We start from the raw sequence: 18,928 nt of genomic DNA on the forward strand, positions 1-18,928 counted from the left end.
GCTCTGTCATTGTTGCAGATGCCGTATCGCCCACACACCTCCTAGTATCCGTTGCCACACAAATGTCATATGTTCTAGTTAGATTAAAATCCAGTACGTGGGAAGGTATTCCTTACTTGATTTCTTTCAAATCTTCTTGGCTTGCTTCATGGGGAGGATCTGGTGGAAATGTCACAATGATCTCAACATCTGTGGAAAGTCATGTCAGGAGTAGAAGTAAGAAAACAAGGAACCTCCAGTGGATGAGGGAGAACATTTGAGTCCACTTACACAAGTCTGTTCTGCATGATTATAGAATGGATCTTGGCTAAGGATGGGCTTAGCCATTTCCCCCCACCATTTACATGTCGTATGAAGTAGGCTGGCCTCTAGCCCATGGCCCCCTGTGACTAAGGAGAATGGTGAATGTGGCCCAACACAAAATTATGTACTTGCTAAAATATCATGAAAGTGTGTATGTGTGTAACTAGAGCGCACTGTTCTTGAGTGGGAACAGTGTCATGTCACAATATCAAAGGGTTGGTTTTAAGGTAATTTCCAGAGTCAGGGTAGGATGGCTCAATAGGAAGGAACGGGCACCACCCCCAGTGAGTTCAGTGTCATCTTCAGGACCCATAAGGTGGAAGGAAAGGTCTGGCTCTGGCAAGTTTTCCTTTGACTTCCACATATGGGCTGAGGTGTGTGTGTGTGTGTGTGTGTGTGTGTGTGTGTGTGTGTGTGTGTGTGTTTTGAAATAAGAAGTTCTACCTTGAATATGAAGACAACACAGAGTTGTGTGTCCCCTCTCCTTCTCGCGTTCATGTACGAGTACAAACAAGAAGCCAGAGTGTCATTCCTCAGGCACTGTCCATCTGGATTTTTTGTTTGTGTGTTTTGATTTTTTTTTTTTTTTTTTTGGGGGGCACAGGGTCTCTCACTGGCTTGAAACTCACCAGGTAGCCTAGGGCACTGGGATTAGAAGCACACACCACTACACCTAGCATCTTTATGTGAGCTCAAATTCAGGCCCTTAGGTCTGTAAAGCAAGCCCTTTACCAGCGGGATGTCTCTCCAGCCCTAGGTTTCGTTCTCCTCATTTGCCTGTTGTTTTCAAAGTTGCACCATACACTTCTGAAATTCTGAGAGAAGCCCAAATCATCAGTGCTATCCTTAGGGACAAGTCGTGGGTGGAAGCAGATACCTTCTGTGCTTGGGGACCAGTCTTCACCCCTGTGAGCTCCTCCTTCCCCAGCCAATACAGTTGGGCTGAAGTCATCTTCAAGGTCAAAGTCCTGTAAGATCACAGAACAAAAGCTCAGAGAGGCTCTGGGGACATGCTCAGTGAAACACTTGCCGCACAAGCATGGGCCTCTGAGTTCAGTGCCCATGGTCCACATTAAAAAGCGTGGTTTTGTGGCACATGTGTGTAGGAGCCACACTAGGAGGCGGGAGCATGTGGCGGTACCTGGGATCAGCCAGCCTGGCACTCCAGGTAAAAAAACAAGAGACCCTGTCCCAAGCAGAAGCCAAAACATGAGAGGCTCCTGAGCAACACAGGCAAGGGTGGCCTCTGGCCTCCGCATACATGTACACACATACACGTGTGTGCAAATGCACACACACTTTACTTAAAATTTGAACATTCAAACGGTGACTCAACATACTATTTTGTTGGCAGGGCGATTGTTGACTTTCCAAGGCTAATGTTTGACACTGGATTCTTTCTAGATGGGATAAAATATTTAGAACTGAAACAATGAGGAAGGTTCAGCCCCCAGGAACAGAGGTGACTACTTGTATAATGAAAACCGAAGACCAAAGCTGAAATTACAAGGACAGAGACCCTTGGTATTTTCTACTTTGTGCGTTAAGCATCCCAGGAGCTAAGCTGCTACAAATTCCGTCCGCACAGGTGAGTGGAAAGAATCCCTCAGCCACCATAGCAAGGAAGCAATCCCAGAGGAGCAGCATCCTTTCCACAGCTCTTCCCTGGGGCATTTCAGAAGAAACCCCTGCTCCCGGGGAAGCTGCAGATAGAACCCCAGACAGAGGCAGGCAGCAATGCTGATTGTAGTTTTCTCTAGGGCCACTTTCTGATCTAATCATGGGGCACAAATTCTCAAACTTACTTCCTTCAGGCCCTCTAAAAAAAATAATCTTATGTTTGAAAGCCTACTTGGCTCATAAAAAGTACTAAGAACTCTTTAAAGGGAAATGTTTCCTTAGTATGATAGAAGTTATTGTGTTTTTAGGAGCATTTTTATTGAAGTTGGGTGTGTTGGTACACGCCTTTAATCCCAGCACTGGAGAGACAGAGGCAGGCAGATGGATCTCTGTGAGTTCAAGACCAGCCTGGTCTACAAAGTGAGTCTAGGACATCTAGGGCTTGATACACAGAGAAACCTGACCAGATAGCAGCTTGTGGGATTCAGTTTTCTACTTGCACCACATGGGTCCCTGGGATGGAATTTAGGTAGCCAGGGTTGGTGCTAAGCACCTTTACCTGCTGAAGCATTTTGCCTTAGAGTCATCATTGGTGATATTCTTTGTTTTGTTTTTCAAGACAGGGTTTTTCTGCATAGCCTTGGCTGTCCTGGACTCTTGTAGACCAGGCTGGCCCCTAACTCACAGGGATCTGCCTGTCTCTGCCTCCCTGAGTGCTGGGATTAAAGGTGTGCACCACTATGGCTGATATTCTCCTTTAATGGAAGCTGTTATTGTTGATTTTTTTGTTTTTAAATGTCTACAACCAGGATGGGGGTATAGCTCAGTGTCCCCAGCACCATATAAAACTAGGCAGTGATGGCTTATGCCTCTAATTCCAGCACTCGGAAGTCAGGGGCAGGCAGATCTCTGAGTTCAAGGCCAGCCTGGTTTACAGATCAAGTTCCTTGACAGCCAGGGCTACAGAGAGGAACTCTATCTCAAAAACCAACAAACAAACCAAAAAGTGAAGAAGAAAAAAAAAAAACAAAACAAAACAAAACAAACACTGGGCATGGTGGGACATGCTGGTAACTTCAGCTCTTGGGAAATAGAGGCAGAGGTATCTGGAATTCAAGGTCACTCTTGGCTGAGCAGGGAATTTGAAGCCAGTCTGGGATGCATAGGGCCTGTCTCAAAAATTAATAGCTTTTTAAATGTAAAGGGTACATCAAGGCCTCAGCTCTGTAACTAAGTCCTGTAACTCTGGCTTTGTGAACTTCCAAAACACTTCAATGGCCAGAAGATTCTAAAACCTGAGAGAAAGAAGGGTGGGGACAGTATAAAGCACAGGAAACCAGGCTGGGAGCAAAGTTCTTACAAACACCACTGGCATATCAAGGATGATTTGTTTATCTGTGTGGAAAGCCACTTACTGCCAAGAATGGTGAGCCGGGTTTGATCCCGGGACCCACATGATTTATAGAGAAAGCAGACCCCCAAAAGTTGTCTTCTGACTTTCATGTGCACTGTAATATGCATCTGAGTTTCACTCCCCATAAATAAATAAATTTAATTCAAAGGTTAAAAATATGCGGAAATGAAAATGATCCTACACTAAAAGGAAAATATTAATGAAACAAAAATAAAAACTGTTTAAAATCAATGTAGTCATATGACATGGAAATTAGTACAGATAAAACTCCACCTGCCTTGTGTGATCTAGACACAGAAGTCATGAGCTGATTGAACGCCTATGTTTGAGTCCTAAGTTTCAGAGTGATGGTAGCAGGAAATAGAACCATTAGGAGGTAATTAGTTCATGAGAGTGGAGCCTGCACTGCAGACTTAGAGACCTTTTTCAAGATATCAGAGAGCCAGAGGAATCAACCAAAAGATTTCCAACATGCATGTAACACGGCCTCCAAATGAAATACTCTCTCCGTCTGGGAGGAAGGAGATCCTAATATTCAGGAAGTTCATAAAAGGAGAGAGAGAGAGAGACAAAGAGAGACAGAGACAGAGAGAGACAGAGACAGAGACAGAGAGGATGTTTTAATTGAGCTATCAATTGATCATGAGTTTCATGGATACAGCTTTCCTGGATTTATCACCCATGTGTTCTTTGGTGATCCAACTGCCTTTGAGGCGCCCACCCATGATCCTATAAATAACCCCAATAAACTCACCACTTCACCAAGCTGGCTATGAGTGGAATCTTTTCTTTGGTCTGTCATCCTTCCCTGACAGATAGTTATATCTCCCCAGGAAAAGTCACACAATGGCATTCTATTCTAAACCTTTAGTCTCTAGAAATTTCTGGGCTTTTTGTTTATTTGTTTGTTTGTTAGCTTTTTTTTTTTTTTTTTTTTTTTTTAGACAGGGTTTTTCTGTGTAGCCTTGGCTGCTCTGGAACTTGCTATACAGACCAGGATGGCCTTGAACTCACAGAGAACCACCTGTCTCATCTCCCAAGTGCTGGAATTAAAGGCCTGTGCCACCATCGCCCGGCTTAAACTTCTGTTGTTTATAAGCCACTCAACGTTCGGATTTTGTTGTAATAGTGGAAATGAAGACATACTCAAAATTAACTAGCTAATTTACATTTTAAAAATATGTAGATGAGTGTTTTGTCCACATGCATGTCTACCACAGGCATGCAATCCAAGCTGAGGACAGAAAGGATGTCAAATCTCCTGGTACTGGAATCATAGATGGTAGTGAACTCCCATGTGGGTAGCAGGAATCAAATCTAAGCCTTTGAAAAGAGCAGTTTGTGCTCTTAACTACTAAGTCATCTTTCCAGCCCCTAGTTTACATTTTTAAATGATTATATTAATGCTATAATCAATCACCTAGTGGTGTTACATACTATGGGATCCTGGGGAGCTAATGTAGGCGTTTAAGACTAGTTTGCACTACAGAGTAAGTTCTGCCTCAAAATTATATCATGACCTGGGCATGGTGGAGCACGCCTTTGATCCTATTACTGAGGGAGGCAGAGGCAAGCGGATTTCTGTGAGTTAGAAGCCAACCTGGTGGGACTGGAGAGATGGCTCAGAGGTTAAGAGCACTGGCTGCTCTTCCAGAGGTCCTGAGTTCAACTCCCAGCAACCACATGGTGGCTCACAACCATCTATCATGAGATCTAGTGCCCTCTTCTGGCCTGCAGGTGCACATGTAGGCAGAGAACTGTACATGTAATAAATAAAATCTTAAAAAAAAAAAAAAGCCAACCTGGTCTACAATGTGAGTTCAGAACAGCCAAGGCTACACAGAAAAACCCTGTTTTGAAAAACAAAAACAAAAACAAACCCATATATAAATATATATAATAGTGATACTTATATAAAGTATATTTATGTATGATTATTACAAAACTTTGAAGCAGTTTAAATAAATTAGTGGGTGGATCAGACATTTCATTTTTTGTTTTGTTTTGTTTTTTTTTTTTTCACTATTTTTAAAAGATTTATTCTTCTTATTTTTTTTTTTTTTACATGCACTGCCTGCATGCCTGGTGTCTGTGGAGGTCAGAGAGGGTATTAGATTCCTTAAAACTGAGTTATAGCTGGTTGTGTGTTAGCAGGCAAGTGCTTGGCGCAGAACCTGCATCCTCCGCAAATGCTGTGCACATTCTTTACTGCCTAGCCACCTCTCCATCCTCTGGCTTTGTTGTTGTTGTTTTCCGTGTTTTTCTTTAGCCTGTTTCTTTGTGTGTGCCCTCCTACCTCACTGCTGCTGAGGCTCTGCAAGATGAGGGTTTCAGTTCTGGGAACTGCTACGTCCATCGGAGTGGTGCTTGTCTCATGACAAACGTCAAGCAGTGACTCAGCGTGTCTCTCTGTCAAGAAGAAACAACATTGTGCTTTGGTGAGATTCAGCAGTCAGGTGAGATTCGAGGCCAGCCTGGTCTACTAAGAGAGTTCCAGGACAGCCACAGAAACACATAGCAGTCCTGTCTCAAAAAATAAAAGAAAACAAGAGAGAGAGAGAGATTCATCAGTCTCACTGGAAGATCTGTCTCTAGGTTTTGGCTTTGTTTGGTTTGGTTTGGTTTGGTTTTTGAAGACAGGGTTTCTCTGTGTAGCCTTGGCTGTCCTGGACTCACTTTGTAGACCAGGCTGGCCTTGAACTCACAGTGATCCACCTGCCTCTGCCTCCCAAGTGCTAGGATTAAAGGCGTGCCCCACCATGCCCAGCTTCTGTCTCTGGGTTTTCAAATCAGCTCCCTATTTTCAGGTTTTCCTGAAATGATGGTCAGACATTTTGATGAAACTTCAGGTGATTTAAAAAAAAAAAAAAAACAAGAGCCAGGCTGGGGAGATGGCTCAGGAGACAAGGCACTTGCTGCGCAAGCTTGAGGAGCAGAGTTCGGACCCCCAGAATCCACATAAAAGTCAGGCATCTGTGGTGGCAGCTTGTGATTTGAGTACGAGGGAGGCAAAGAGAGGGGCCATGCTGGGCAAGGCCCCCAGCTAGACTAGCAGGGTCAGTGAGTTCTGGGCTTAGTGAGAGAACCTGCCTCAGTAAACGAAGTGGGACGTAACGGAACACTCGGTGTTCACCTCTGGTACACTTGCATGTGCACACATACACAGACACAACACACACAGGCATGCGCACACACTTCACACACACGCATGCAAAGAAAAGTTACCAAGAGTCAGATTTTGGCTCAATGTAATTATAGCAACTCATTCTTGATGACTTCATTCTCACAGCCACAGCCTCTGTGAGGTGCTGGACCATGGACCAACAGCCGCCTCAGGGTTGGGGAGCCCTCGTCTTCCGGGGGCTACAGGAAGAGGAAAGATGCTTGCCCTTCACCTTTCACTACAGAAGGTGAACCCTTGAATGAAATTCTGTTGGTGGGTGGGTGGAAGAAATCTTCTCTATTCATTTCCAAATAGTTGTGCATAGAATACTGAAGATTGTGTTGGCTGACAACTGGCTTTTTTTTTTTTTTTTTTCTCTCTTGAATTGCCCTCGAAGAGTCTCATGGATTGAGAATGATCTCCCCATAATATGAGAGCAAGAGAAATCAAAGGGAAAAGTGATGTGGGGACTTGTGAAGACCATTCAGTCACTTAAATACCTTGAACTAGGCCTTGGGAGATGGTTCAGTTGACAAAGTGCTTTCCTGCAAACATAAGGAGCTGAGTTCAATCCCCAAAAACCTGAAATTAAAAGAAGGGCTGGAGAGATGGGTCAGAGGTTAAGAGCACTGACTGTTCTTTCAGAGGACCCAGGTTCAATTCCCAGCACCCACATGACAACTCACAACTGTCTTAAGTGCAGAGCAAGGTGACACATGCCTTTAATCCTAGCACTCAGGGAGGCAGAGGCAGGTGGTTTACTGTGAGTTCCTGGCCCACCTGGTCTACAAAGCCCAGGACAGCCAAGGCTAACACAGAGAAACCCTGTCTCGAAAAAAAACAGAAAGAAAAAGATGTATAGCATCCTCAGAAAAACACCAGCGATTGACTTCTACTCTACATACAGAAACACACACACACACACAGGCACACACACACACTCACACACAGACACACTCACACACACACAGACGTACAAATACATAGAGAGTGGAGCAAGATTTCTTTGCATTTTTTTAGAGTGTGTGATCCTCTGTTCAATAAAGGGTCACTGGTTTGATCTGTTTAAATGAAATGGGTGTAAAGGTGCACACGTTTGATCCCAGTACTTGGAAGGCAGAGGCAAGCAGATCTCTGTGAGTTCAAGGCCAGCCTGGTCTATATATTGAGTTCCAGGCCAGCCAGGGCTAAATAGGTGAGAGTCTGTCTCAAGCAAATCAACAAATGGAGCTATTGAACCGATGTTAGCTAGAAAGAAAGACTTCCAACAGGACCTTCAAACTGAGGACTATGCATCTAGAAAGACATATTGACCTGGTTTGGGAATAGAATTCATCAGGATGTCCAAGAGCTGCTGTCTCCTCCAACTCTCAATTTGCGACACGTAATGTATCGCTGACTTGCCACTGAAGTCACAAAGCTTAGGATCTCTGGGAAGAAGAGAAGAAGCATCAAAGGTGATTTACATTAATCCTGTCAAGACATGAGGACACTGACATCCAATAAGCGGAAAGCTTAAGATGGGTATGTAATAATTATTTTGTTTGGTTGGTTTTGTTTTTTGGTTTTTCGAGACAGGGTTTTTCTGTGTAGCCTTGGCTGTCCTGGACTAACTTTGTAGACCAGGCTGGCCTCGAACTCACAGATGTAATAATTATTTTGAAACACAATAGACAGAGAGTGACCATTTCTCAAAAATTTAAACAAGAGTGGTGTATCTCAATCGGCAGAGCACTTGCCTAATGTGAACAAAACCACATGTCCCATTCCTAATGCCGAATAAGACAGGCATGGTAGCGCTCTGCCTATAATTCTAGGCTGGCCTCAAATTCAGCTATGTAGCTGAGGATGACCTTGAACTTCTGACCCTGCCTTTACTTCCCACATGCTAAGGCAACAGATACATACTGCTCAGGTGCCTGATATACTGAAGACTGAACCTAGTACTGTACCTGCCAACTGACCCACATCCCCAGTGTCCAAACAACAATCATCTAAACCAATAAAGAGCTAGATATGTTAAGAATAATGGTCAATTTAAATATCAGTCCACTCCTCAAAATTACAGTAAAGGCCCTTTTATATCTAATTTCAGCAAATTGCAGTGGAACAGCCGCCTTCCAGCTGGTGCTCACTGACCACCCATACTCACGCGTGGTGCCTGAGGAGCTCGGCTAGAACTTCGGCAGGTCTGTAGACTGTTAATACATCCAGACTCTCAAATAGGTCCACGTCTCTCACAGCCAGCATCAGAGGGGTCAGGCCGTGCTGGTTGGGGAAATTTATATCCAGGAACTCTTCACATGCCTTTAACAATAAAGAGGTTTGGTTTCTGCTGTGTTTTTATTGTATGACTACTTAAACCAATCTTTACATTTTCACTGCTTAGCCAATTTCTCATTTTAACTTTTTTTCCCTCCCCTGGAGTGGGGATTACCTTAGCCTTCACTTTGATATCTTCTCCCTACCTCCACCCCCATACAGAGGTCTTCTATTTATAATTCACTTAGAATGCCAGGATTTTCCCTCCTGGGTGTTTTGGTTTGCTACTTTATGGTTGATGATGACAGCGTAGGTTGTCAGTACAATGAGACAGACGGACGCAATGGGAGTGGATTACTCTGCCATTTTCTCGGACATTGAGCTGCACATCAAATCTGGAGCCGATGCCTTCGCACTTGTTTAACCTGCCTGTGAGGCTCACAATGGTTTCTCCAGCTCTGTGGCCACTGATGATCTCAGCTTTGCTGGCGTAGTGCGCTTCACCACCACAGTTAGGAACCGGGAATGGCCGTGAGCCCTGGGATCTGCCTCTCTCTTCTAAGCTGTGCTGTTGTTTGAGAGCTTTGGCAGGACATTCACGTCACCCTGAAGGTGACACAGAATGTTCTGAAAGAAGAGGTCCCTTTGTTTGTTTTTAAGAAGGTCTCATGTAGGTCAAAAATGGTCTTGAATTTTCTATGTGGTTAAGAGTGCCCTTGAAGACCTGATAGGCTGTGGTCATATGCTGGGGGAGGAGGTCCCTTCTGTCAGAGGTCTAGGGGAGGGGAAGAGGGCGGAAGAGGGAAGGAGGGTGGGAATGGGAAGATAAGAGCAAGGAGATAACAGTCAGAATGTAATGTAAATAAAGTATAATAAATTTTAAAAGTAGGAATGAAAAACAAAGAGTGACCTTGAACTTCTGATCCTCTTGCCTCCAATTCTGGGATTACAGGTGTGCACCACCACACCTGGTCTCTGTGGTGCTGAAGGTTGAGCCCATGGCATCACCCTGATAGTCAAGCACTCTACCAACTGAGCCACGTCTCCAGCACCCTCAGTGTCCTGTTTCTCAGTACCTGTCCTAAGGAGCTGAGAAAGTAAAAGACCACAGCCTGAAAGAGACAGCCCTGTGTTTCAGTGTTGGCTCACAAAGCTGGCTATTTAACAGATGTGCACGGTGTGTCAGAGATGCCCTGTTAAATGGTTGATGAAAACACCACCTTGATAGGCCTATGGATATGACTCAGTCAGCACAGTGCTTGCTGAATAAGTATAAGGACTTGAGGTCAATAACCTGAATCCACATAAAAAAGCTAGTGGTGACAGTGTGCACCCAAGATGCCAGTGCTGGGTGTGGCAGATTGATCCCTGGGTCTCAGTAATCACTTGACAAGCTCTGGGCAAGTGAGAGACTGTCTCCAATGAGGGAGAGGGAGAAGGAGAGACAGAGACAGAGTTAGAGAGACAGGAGCAGAGAGACACTGAGACAGAGCAAAGTGACTGAGGAACACCCACTATGTTACCCCTGGCCTCCACCTGCACACATGTGCCAATATTTACACATGAAGATGAGCACATGCACAAACACACAGAGAAGAAAATAACCCCAATAAGATAAAGGATGAGACGTTAAATGATGGACAATTTTCATTTGGTATATAAGTACATTAAAAAATAATCTGTTAGCCAGGTGTGGGTGGTGCACGCCTTTAGCAGAGGCAGGCAGATCACTGTGAGTTTGAGGCTAGCCTGACCTACAAAGTGAGTCCAGGACAGCCAAGGCTACACAAAGAAACCCTGTCTCAAACAGCAAAACAAAAACAACCAGACAAAATAATTTGTTTAGCCTGGCATAGTGACACACATCAGTAATCCCAGCACTCAGGCGTGGCAGAGGCAGGAGGATTTCTGTGAGTTCAAGGCTAGCCTAGCCTACAAAGCAAGTCCAGGACAGCCAAGACTACACAGAGAAACCCTGACTCAAAAAACAAGACAACAACAACAACAAACTGTTTATCTTAAATATAAATTTAACGTGCTCACTTCTGTAGCTGATATACCAAACATAACTATCCTGTATTTTTATTTGCAATATTTAAAAAAATCTTGTGTGTGTGTGTGTATGTGTATGTATGTATGTATGTATGTATGATAAGGGTGTGTGTGTGTGTGTGTCTATGTATGTGTATGTGTGTGAACACAGGTGTGCATATACCATCAGAGGACAACTTGAGTTGTTTTTCTCCTTCCACTGTGGGTCTTGAACATAGAACTTAGGGTTTCAGGGTTACACAACAGGAGCTTTTACCCACTGAGCCATCTGCTGGCTCTAGCAACTCTGTTTTCTGACCTTCTAAGTTGTGCTGTATGGGTGACATACCAACGTCTCCTTAATAGAGTTGCTTGCAAGACTAGTGACACATGAAAGTCACTTAGCATATGACCCAGGGCAGGTGCTCCCTGAACACTGTTGACTGAACAGTTTACGACAGGAAGACACGCCATCCAACTGCATATATGTAGACAAAGCAGAAGGGACATGAGCCTAGGATTAGTTGCTTTAGTAAAAGTAAAATTTGGACCATGGAAAATGGTTCACTTGTAAAAATGCTTGCTTTACAAATGTGAGGACCCTGCTGGGCGTAGCGGCACACACCTGTAATCCCAGCACTTGTGGTGGCAGCAGCAAGTGTGTGCCATAGTCTACAAATCCCAGCACTTGTGGTGGCAGCAGCAAGTGTGTGCCATAGTCTACAAATCCCAGCACTTGTGGAGGCAGAAGCAAGTATGAGTGATAGTCTACAAAGCGAGTCCAGAATAGCCAAGGCTACACAAAGAAACCCTGTCTCGAAAAACAAAAACTAAACTAAACAAAACAAACAAACAAACAAAACAAATGTGAGGACCTGGGTTCAGCTCTCCAGCACTCCCAGAAAAAGCGCAGTGTGACAGTGGATGCCTCTAAACCCAGTAGAGGGAAAGCAGAGACAGCAGGATGCTTGGAGCTTGCTGGCCAACTTATCTAACCAAACTGGTGAGCTCCAGGCTCAGTGAGAGACTTTGTCTCAGCAGACAGTAAGACGGACAGTGGTTGATAAAGACACCCAGTGTTGGGGACAGGAGAGATGGCTCAGCAGTTAAGGGCACTGTCTGCTCTTCCAGAGGTCCTGAGTTCAATTCCTGGCAACTACAGGGTGGCTCACAACCATCTATAATGGGATCTGATGCATGTAGGTATACATGCAGATAGAACATTCATATACATTAAATAAATAAATCTTAAAATGTTGACAGCTGGAAAGTAAAAAACTGAAGGAAAGAAAAGGAAGGAAGGAAGAAAAAAGAAAGAAAGAAGTAAAATTTAATTCAGACTGTCAGAACTGAAAAGCTGAAAAGCTGTTGGAAGGCCAAAAATATCATCTGTTTCACTTTCTGCCATGGCAATATAGCCTTTACCTCAGCTTCTCTTGGGGCAAAATGGAGCTAATGATATTACCTCAGCAGGGTGCTGTGGGAATTAGTTAATTTCTTTCCCTCGGTCTCTGAGAAGAAACTACCTCTTAGATCAATGCTTATTATTATGAGCCAATATGAGAGTTTAGAGCTGAGAGGCGTAGTACAACAGCACATCGATTTAGCATCTGTTGATTAAACTCGGGTTCATATTCCAGCCAGTAAATAGTTGCTTAAAGCTTGGTTGCTAAATCTTCAGGGGTTAAAAAAAAAGTAATATGGTTATAAAACAGAAACTGGGTCACAGTTTCATATGACCAGAGTACCATTAATTTTCTAAGCCTCAACTCAGGAAATGGTGTTTTTAGACTGTCATTGTGCACAACAAAAGAATGGAAAGGTCCTTTGGTTTTGTTACAACTGTCCTAGAACTTGACCTGTTTAGAATATCTTTCATTTCTTGATCTGTTTGTGTCTTTACCATAAGGGATTAGGAAAAAAAAACTGTTTCCTAGCAGCAATATTGATTTTCTTTTGGTTGGAAGATCACATGGGTCTCACAGCAGCACTGAAGGGCAATGTCATGAGTGAGAAATTGCTAACAGCTAATGTCCTTAGTTATGCGTACAATTTTTCAAGATGTTTTGGGGGTGAAATATCTAAATAAAAGGACTGGGAGAGTCAGGCATGGTGGCGCATGCCTTTAATCCTAGCACTTGGAAGGCAGAGGCAGGCAGATCGCTGTGAGTTCGAGGCCAGCCTGGTCTACAAAGCGAGTCCAGGACAGCCAAGGCTACACAGAGAAACCCTGTCTCAAAAACTCAAAAAAAAAAAAAAAAAAAAAAAAAAAAAAAAAAAAAAAAAAAAAAGAAAAGAAAAGAAAAGAAAAGAGAGAAGAGGATTGGGAACCCCCAAAGACAATATTTTAAAAATACATTCTTGGGGCTAGAGCGATGAGGTTTACTCCCAGCACCCATGCTGAGATGCTCACCATCACCTGTGACTCCCAGGTTCAAAAGATCCAGTGCCCTGCTAGACTCCAAGTGCACACTCAGACACCCACATGGATACACAAGCAAAAACAGAAATAAATGGTTAAAATATATTTTCAGGCTGGGGAGACGTCCCAGTTGGTAAAGTATTTGCCATGCAAATATGAGGACCGAAATCTGATCCCCAGTGCCCAATAAAAATCCAGGCATGTGTTGCCTAGTAGTTTCCTCTGCCCATCTTCCTGGGCACAGTGGCCCACGCCTGTAATCCCAGTACCCTGAAAGGCAGAGACAGATGGATCGCTGTAAGTTCAAGGCCAGCCGGGTCTACAAAGTGAATCCAGAACAGCCAAAGCTACACAGAGAAATCCTGTCTTGAAAAATACCAACCAACCAAACAAACAAAAACTGTCCCTCTTCGAGATGAGCCCATCAAAATATAAGATGTTAAAGGGAGGTCAAACAACAGGATGTTCTAAAGGGAGGTCAAACATTTTATCTTTCAGGGAAGCTCATTAAGACAGGATGTGAAGCCGGGAGACATAGTGAGATTCCATCTCAAAAAACCAAAGCAACAACTATTCCCCCCCCAAAAAAAAACCAAACCCAAAAAGCACCAGGTAGTGGTGGTGCATGCATTTAATCCCAGCATTTGGAAGGTAGAACAAGGTGGATTTATGAGATCAAGGCCAGCCTGGTCTACACAATGAGTTCTAGGTCAGCCGTGGCTACCCAGAAAACAAAACAAAACAATAACAACAAAAACTTGAACAACTCAAAAATAGCTTCAGGAACTCCCTGAAACCAAACAGATTTACTCCCATAAAAACTACTGAGAGTCACTGTCAGATCTACAACCTAGAAAACTCAGCTCTGCACTGCCTGGACGAAACAGACAGCAGCCAAACTACCTGGATGAGGTTCAGACCAACTGAGCTAACTGCTAAGGACATTCTCCTCCACCCAGTGAGCTGCCGCAGGCTGTGTAGTGAGATCCAGGTTTCCAGCTTTCATTAGCTGGCATGGCTGTGGCAGGCTTTTGCCCTTCTCCGACATTCCCTCTGCCTCACTAAAAACCATTAGATTACGTCCCTAAAGCTAGCCACCACGGTCTGCTCCCTTATTTGGCCACTTTCTCCTCCTGAGGCTGACTACCAGAGTTCAGCTATCAAAGTATTGAAACCCAGCAATCAAAAGCCCCCTTTGGTTCATCTAATTAACATGCCCAATTAAAATTAAACATTCCATCCTAAGTACCATCTCTTTAGTGGTATCTATACTTTGGTCTGTCATTGGTCCAGAAACCAAAAGGCCAGCCTATCCTACTTGATGATGATCCAGTGGATGTGAAACAACAAGGTGGCTGGCGCTAGAGGAATGGATACTATATTTGATCTCTGGCCTTCACACGCATGTGTAGATATGTGCACATTAACACACACACACACACACACACATTGTCCCCCTAAAGTTCTTTGGGCACAGCTAAATATTTTGCACTATGTAATCTCTCTGATTCCACTTTCAGGATAAAGATAATAATTGCCACTGGCCCAAAGGGATCCAAACAGCAACTGTGCAAATGGCAGTAATATCCAGGGAACTGCTCTGAGCAAGCTGACAGCGGTCCTCTGGGTCTTCCTGGGGTTCATCATTTCCCAGGGGGGAGTGCAGCCTCACTCTGGCTCTTAGCTAGAGGGGGATGGAAATAGGTAGCTGTTCTGTTCTCTTAGAATCTTGTTTTCTACTTGTGTCCTGCCTGGTCCTGTATCTTTCTCATCTCCCCTGCCTGAAACGTTCTGGGACTGCATTTGAAAATAAACTTTTTTCTTCTTTGGAAGGACTCTTGGGGGCTGAAGAACTGGCTCAGCAGTTAAAATTACTTACTACTCTTCCTATGAGGACCTGAGTTCAGCTACCAAACCCATTGGCTCACATATGACTATAACTCTAGCTCCAGAGGACCTGACAACTTTTGTGGCCTCTTGGAGCATTCATATACTTGTGTCCACACACATGCATGCACACATGCACAAATGCGTACACATAATTAAAAACAAAATTTAAAAAGTTTAAATGTAAATAAAAGCAATTTTAAAATACGAGTCCTGTATTGGGCATGTACTGGGCATGGTCTGTCTTCTGCACATCTGCCCACCGTTGCCCATGTAAACGTCATCATAACTCACCAGCAAGTGTTGAAGCTGTTCCAGATCACCTTGCCAGGAACTTCGTAGGAGCTGCATTTGGGGAGCCTGAATTCCCTTGCCTGACAAGAGCTGTCTCTGGATGTCACCATTAGCCACATGGAGCGCAGTTTGATGGCTGTAGTTGCAAAGGGTGATATCCGCTCCCCTCTCCAGAAGAATCTCAACAACCTGCAAAACAGTAACGTCCTTAAGGTAAAAAAAAAAAAAAAAAAAATTGTGTCTTTATTTTCAGTTTTAAAATGTTCATAATTATAGCTGTTGAGCACATTTCCATCCCTCCCCAATTAAAAAAATGTTTTGCTTGTTTGTTTTATTTTTGATTTTTCAAGACAGAGTTTCTTTGTGTAGTCTTGGCTGTCCTGGAACTCACTCTGTGGACCAGGCTGGCCTCAAACTCAGAGATTCACCTGCCTCTGCCTCCTGAGTGCTGGGATTAAAGATGTGTGCCACCACCCAGATGTTTTTTGTTGTTGTTGTTGTTGTTGTTGTTGCTGTTGTTGTTTTGTTTCTTTGAGACGGAGTCTGACTATGTCACCCTGATTGGTCTGGAACTTGCTATATAGATCAGGCTGGCCTCAAGCTCAAAGAGATCTGCATGCCTCTGCTTTCTGATTGCTAGGATTCAAGATGTGTGTCACCATGGTTGGCTTGCTGGCTTACAAAGTTACTTTTAATTAATTTAATTAATTAATGTGTGTGTGTGTGTGTGTGTGTGTGTGTGTGTGTGTGTGTGTGTGTGTGTCTATTTGTGGGTGGCCATGAAGGCCAAAGGGCCTTGGTTACTTGTGAGATGCCCAGTGTGGGTACTGGGAAGACAACTTTGGTCTCCATGACTGAGAAGTAAATGCTCTTAAGGGCTGAGTCATCTCTCTAGTTCCATCTTTGAATATTCATATTTTTGAGTGTCAGCTGTACCTTCAGTGCTGGATAGAAGACTACCATAGACATGGCTCTCATTCATGATAAAGGCAGATAAGGGTGGTATAAAAGTGGAGAATTGCAGGCTGAGGGTGTTGCTCAGTGGTTGGAGATCATGGTCCCCAGCAGGCAAGCAATTAGAAAGCAGGTAACTATTATTTGCCTTTTTAAATGTTGAAACCGAGTCTCTATGATGACTGATGTGGTGGTACTCTCTTTTAATTCCAGCACCTGGGAGACTGAGGCAGGCAGAGCTCTGTCTGAGGCCTGCCTGGTGTACACCATGTTGCAGGCCAGCCAGGGCTCCATAATGACACCCTGCCCACTCCCCTGCTCCACAAAACCCAACAACAACAACGACATCAAAATCCCAACTCTGTGATATGGGTGATTTCTAGGAACTGTATTTTTAGACTAAAGATCCATAAATATTTTCTTCTAAAGCCACATAAACATTGAAGTCTTTCTTCTTCTTCTTCTTCTTCTTCTTCTTCTTCTTCTTCTTCTTCTTCTTCTTCTTCTTTCTTCTTCTTCTTTCTTCTTCTTCTTCTTCTTCTTCTTCTTCTTTCTTCTTCTTCTTCTTCTTTTTTGAGCCTGGATCTTGCCTCTATCTCCTAAGTACTGGAATGATAGGTGGGTGCCATGACACCTAGTTTATATGGTGCTGGATCCAGGGGCACAAACTCAGGTCTTCCTGCATGCTAAGCAAACCCTGTCAGCTGAGCCACAGCCACAGCTCCCAACATTTCAGCGCTGAAGTCTTACAGTAGTTCATACTTGGGGAAATGAAACTTGTTGTCTGTCATCTAATTATCATTTGTCTCCCTACCACCAATCATCTGTTATTTCTCTGCACACCTGTCATCTCCATCTATCTACCTATCATCTACCTACTTACCACCACCACCCCAGAAATGATCTACCGTTTAGCTACATTTCTATTAGCTAGCTGTACAGCAACAAGTACCGGGCTCTGGGTCTTGTACTAGCTAGGCGAGTGCAATCTACTTCAGCTTGGGCCTGGCTTATAGAGTCTTGAATGCTGCAAATATGTCTCTTAAGTATTTCTGGGTGGTGCATAACCTATAACCAAATGCTGAAGTGATTATTTTTTTCAGCAAATATGGAGTAGGTGTTCGGTGTGTGTGTCATGGCTTGTCTTTGGTCTAAGCCCTAAACAGTGAACCGGGTAACTGCCTGAACTTTAAGCTACCTGTGGTGTGGTGGGGACACAGAGACAGATGTGGCAGAAACAGTGAGGGGAATGTAATGACAGAGGTGAACACAGGAGGCTGGAGCCGTGTGAACGCAGAAGACCAGTGAACTATCTTTCAAAGCCCAGGAATACTTGAGAAGAGAATTGTTACAAGGATGGAGGACACAGCTCAGAAGGTAGAGCACTTGGCGGCCACGCATGATGTCCTAGAGTTTGTCCCTAGCACTGTATAGACTGGGTGTGGTGACCCACACTTGTAATCCCCGTGCTCGCTGGGGAGGAAGAGGAGGGAGGACCAGAAGTTCAAGGTCATCCTTGGCTGTATAGCAAGTTCAAGGCCAGCCTTGGTAGTGCTAGTTATCAATTGAACAGAATCTGGAATTACCTGGGAGGTAGGCCTCTGGGCATTCCTGTATGAGAGCTGGTTGGTGTGGTTTTTGGTTTTGTCTACATTTTTTCTAACAAGCTATTGAAAACTTTAATAAAAATAATAATAATAATAAAGGCTGCAAGTCCCCCAGAATGTGTCGGAAAGCATTATGAAGGGAAACTGGACAATACTCTTATAATGATCTTGACCCCAAGCTAGAGCTTTGCCAAGACTGGAAACAGGAGTTCACTGATGGAGGAACAGGAAGCTCCCATGCTTCAGGAAACTAAAGGAAAGCTCTCTTTCTTGCCTGCCAGAATCTCCTTTCTCCCTCCCCACTCTACCTCTGATAGATTTTCTTCCGCTGCAGTAATGAGAGGCGTATTTCCGGTCTGTGGGTGCTGAAAGTCAAGGTTTCCAAGGACAGAATGGACTTGAGGAATATGGCCACAGATGCGTTCCACATCACCCCTTGAAACCACTTCAAGAAAATCATGAATCAGTTTGTTTTTGTTCATCTTGCTGGTCCCATATAACTTCCTGAAAGAGAGAGAGAGAGAGAGAGAGAGAGAGAGAGAGAGAGAGAGAGAGAGAGAGAGAGAAAAGATGATTTAATGACACAAATGCCAGCAAAACAGTGGGTGGTTCCAATGTAAATGCTCTACCTGCTCTACCTTTATAGTTATTCTTTATAGGGAAAAACTGGCTGTGATGAGGGGGTGGCTCGGTGGACAAAGCCCTTGCCACTCAGTGTGTTCAAATTCTCAGAGCCCACAGAGAAGCTAAGCAGGCTTGACAGCCACCTGTAACCCCAGCACCCAGGAAGCTGACTGAGAATCCCCAAGACAAGCTGACTAGTGATGATACGGAGACCCTGCCTCACTCAATAAGGGGTGAGTAAATAAGTATAATGCCCGACTTGAGGCCTCCATATGTGCACGTACACACGCCTGCATGCCCATGCAACATGCATTCACACACATGCACACACTTATACGCACGCACAC

General features: G+C 44.1%; 1 protein-coding gene across 1 annotated transcript in view; it reads right to left on the bottom strand.

The window, feature by feature from the left end:
* Window positions 1–18,457, bottom strand: part of Map3k19 (mitogen-activated protein kinase kinase kinase 19) — a 34,717-nt gene extending 16,260 nt beyond the window's left edge. Inside the window, exons 1-7 of the mRNA XM_051147301.1 lie at window positions 18,266–18,457; window positions 15,397–15,585; window positions 8,653–8,807; window positions 7,815–7,930; window positions 5,634–5,746; window positions 1,181–1,271; window positions 117–189 (exon numbers count right to left, since the gene is read on the bottom strand). Coding sequence (XP_051003258.1) covers window positions 117–189; window positions 1,181–1,271; window positions 5,634–5,746; window positions 7,815–7,930; window positions 8,653–8,807; window positions 15,397–15,585; window positions 18,266–18,439 — 911 coding nt within the window. The 5' untranslated portion in view covers window positions 18,440–18,457. The remainder of the gene's footprint in view (window positions 1–116; window positions 190–1,180; window positions 1,272–5,633; window positions 5,747–7,814; window positions 7,931–8,652; window positions 8,808–15,396; window positions 15,586–18,265) is intronic.
* Between the last annotated feature and the right edge of the window lie 471 nt (window positions 18,458–18,928).

The sequence above is a fragment of the Acomys russatus genome, chromosome 6, assembly GCF_903995435.1.
Source record: "Acomys russatus chromosome 6, mAcoRus1.1, whole genome shotgun sequence".
NCBI classification, from domain to species: Eukaryota; Metazoa; Chordata; class Mammalia; order Rodentia; family Muridae; genus Acomys; species Acomys russatus.